This window comes from Artemia sp. Qi Xiang Cuo, chromosome 20, assembly GCF_049724085.1.
Source record: "Artemia sp. Qi Xiang Cuo chromosome 20, ASM4972408v1, whole genome shotgun sequence".
NCBI classification, from domain to species: Eukaryota; Metazoa; Arthropoda; class Branchiopoda; order Anostraca; family Artemiidae; genus Artemia; species Artemia sp. Qi Xiang Cuo.
In genome coordinates this window covers 14,487,378-14,490,689 of record NC_142813.1, presented here as the reverse complement: position 1 = coordinate 14,490,689, position 3,312 = coordinate 14,487,378, and the positions used below count along the sequence as shown (strand labels likewise).

The window sequence follows — 3,312 nt, the reverse complement described above, 5'->3', positions numbered from 1 at the left end:
TTCAGAAGGATTTGGAGGAGTCCCCTCAATATATAAGAATTCACCTAAGACTCTCTTCCTAAGCCGAACTGGGTAAGGAAAGCAACCAACAGCAGGGGTGGGGGGGGGAATATAATTCACATTTACAAAAATTAAGAGAGAAAAAAAGGGTTTGATTTAGCTAAAGAAAAATAGGTTTAATTTAAATAAAGCAGTGGAACTAAACAAAAGATAAAAAAAAGCAACAACAAAACGTTAAATAGTGAAAAAAAACCGAATATTTTGAATCCACGTCCGAGAACTTTTCTCAACGGAAAAAAATTGAAAGAAAAAGAATTAATTTCTTAAATTGACTCATCAAAATAAAACGATAACCAATACAACAAGAAAAAATTATAACAAAAAAAAATACACCTCACAGTTTAAACGCTTCCAGAACTGCAAATACTGTAATTGTCTGACTAATCACTGACACGAGAAAAAAAATGTCTCTAGTACAGCAGATATTTTTTCTCTTTAAATTCAGATTGGAAAAGGAGATGTATTAAGAATAAAAACTATATTCCTTTGAAAGAACATTCATATTCCTGATTTAAATTTCAAGGTTGAAAGCATTTGAACTGCACATGGTAACAAGCTCTTCAACTGGCCCCAGTTCATAAAAACCATATATACCCCAGGGCATAACTTACAATGCCTGCTCCCGGGCCCTGGGGAGATGTGACGGTACCTGAGTTTTTGTTATCTGACTTTTGAGCAATTTTTAACTTAATGGCTATCTCAAAATTTTATTAGATGCATTTGGGGGGAAAGGGGCGTGGGGCTAGTTGCCCTCCAATCTCTTTTGACTCTAAAAAACTGAACTAGAACTTTCCATTTCCAATCAAATGAGCCCTCTCTGAGGTTTTTATGAGCATCCCTTCAATAAGAACCATATATTCCCCCAGGGCATAGCTTAAAATGCCTGTCCTCGGGCCCTGGGAGGATGTGTAGACCCCGGAGCTTTCGTTATATGGTCTTTGAACTATTTAAAAAAAAAGGTATCTCAAAGTTCTTATTGGATGGGTTTGAGGAAAAAAGGGCCTGGAGGGGGAAGGGGCTAGGTGCCCTCCAATCTCTTTGGACTCTTAAAAAGTGAACTAAAACTTTCAATTTCCAATCAAATGAGCCTTCTTTGAAGCTTATACGAGCATTCCTTCCATAAGACCCATATATGCCCCCAGGACATAAATTACAGCGCCTGCCCCCCGGCACTGGGGGTTTCGTCAACACCAGAATTTTTTTATATGATCTTTGAACTATTTTAAAAAAAATAGCTATCTCAAAATTGCTATCGGATGCATTTGGGAAAAAAGGGTTTTGGGGGGGGGGGGGAAGCTGGTTATCCTCCGATATCTTTTGGCGCTTAAAAAGTGAACTAGAAAAGTGAACGAGAATTCCTTCCATAAGAACCATATTCAATTCACCTCAATTTATTTATAACCTGTCAAAAAAAAAAGGGCGCAAGTCCCCTAAATGACAGAGTACATAAGAGAAACAAAAGAAAAAAGACAAGAAAACTTATACACTGAACAAAAATAAGTAGTTTTTAAAATCATAATAATCATAGACATCATCACTAATCATATATCACAATCACAAGATAAGACATAAATCAAAAGACATAAAAAAAACTTATAAAAATAAAGATGACCAATCATAATTTAGTTTACTGGCGGAAGATTTAAAACCTTTTACTCTTTTATCAATAATTGTGGAAGGGAAAATGAGTTTGAATTTTTGGTAAAGAAAAGAGCTACTCCAAGAGGGCACATGTAAAAGGAATTTAGCCAGTTTAAAACAGATCCGATGAACAAGTTTTTTTTTGAGGCAGGAAATAGTTGCTAAATAGGAGACAGGGAAAGAAGACGAGTCACAGTTAGACTACTATAAAGTTTAGAAAGATGGAAACGACTAAGGTGAGTAACGTAAGAGACAAGTGACGCATAAGCTAACCTTGTCTTTTTTTCAAGATTTTTAATGGCAAGCTTAATAGTTTCTTTAATTGAATTTCCAATGGGCATTCCCAGGTAAATAAGCCTTTTAGATAGGGGGGTAAAAGTTTCAGTAAGTTGGAGGGATTTATCAGAGTATCCTTTGAGGTTGAAACCGACATTTGCAGTTTCATACTAATTAAAACTTAAACCAATCTGCTGATATTCTAGTTTTAACTTCGAGAACGTGCTCTGACAACTAGAGAGGGTGCTACTCAGATTCAGGATATCATCAGCATACGTAAGTAAAGAGACGTCTAAACCCCCGTAGATACAGGTGGACTCAATAGAACTTTAGGCTGGAATGATTTAATTATTAAAAAGCGGGGGAAGTGAGACCTCCTTGTCTAACACCCTTTAGCACATTAAAAAGCTCTTAACCGCGCTTCATTTTGGCACGAAGATGTTTATACATGTATCGAAGACACCTTATAACTGAGAAGTCAACCCCTCTCTTTAGAGCTTCTACCAATGTGTGGTCAAAAATGCACGAATCGAGTGCTCTGGCAATGTCCAGTGCACATAGAACAATAAAATCCCCGGAACCTTCCACATCTGCAAGAACCGTAAAAAGGGAAAAAAAAGCATGCTTACGACTAAGTTCTTTCTGAAACCCGAACTGATGCGCAGGCGTAGAACACTTTTGGGAAATATCTCTAAGAATAATAGACTCAAATATATTAAAAGTGGTGCTTGAGACGTTTATAGGACGATTCAATCGATAATCATGGAGATCCTTTTTCCCTTTTTTCGGTATAGGTGTAATCTGGCCAATACAAAACTGTTGAGGCACAATACCAGAAGAAATAGACATTTGAAAAAGTAACGAAAGGTGCTGCAACATGTTCAAAGTGTTTAGCAGATATTAAATCAACACCAGCAGAAGATTCTTTCTTAACTTTTTTTTAGATGAAATTCAATATCAGACGGCGTCACTATAAAAGCAGAGCAAATAAAATTAGAAAGCAAACGGTCCAGCTCTTTTTCATATTCACTTTCTGCAACAAGGTCAGGAGACAAAAACTAACTTTTATAATAATCAATCCCGCTTTTTTCTGAAATACTACTGACAGAAGTCCGGTCACTAAGTTTAAAACTTTTACACAAAAGTGAAGGATCACTAGCTATCTTATCGATATTTTTTTGGATCAACATTATTTTGTGGTCTTTAAGGGCTCTTGTGAACTTTCTTTTTGTCTTCAGACACAAATCGTTTATTATACCGGAGCGCGGTTTATCGGTTCCAGATTCTGAGCCATAATTTAGCTGAATTACAATCTGCAACAAGAGTTTCATTTTT

The 3,312-nt window shown here is 36.3% G+C and overlaps 1 protein-coding gene across 1 annotated transcript; it reads right to left on the bottom strand.

Annotated features, from left to right (window-relative positions):
- Window positions 1–2,388: 2,388 nt before the first annotated feature.
- LOC148939900 (uncharacterized) lies at window positions 2,389–2,826 on the bottom strand. Its single transcript, XM_089106027.1, has one exon. The coding sequence runs from the start codon at window positions 2,824–2,826 to the stop codon at window positions 2,389–2,391; it is 438 nt and encodes a 145-aa protein (XP_088962153.1).
- Window positions 2,827–3,312: the final 486 nt, after the last annotated feature.

Excerpts from the sequence above, each read along its gene's own strand:
- LOC148939900 (XM_089106027.1), bottom strand. The coding sequence starts at position 2,826 with ATGTCTATTTCTTCTGGTATTGTGCCTCAACAGTTTTGTATTGGCCAG.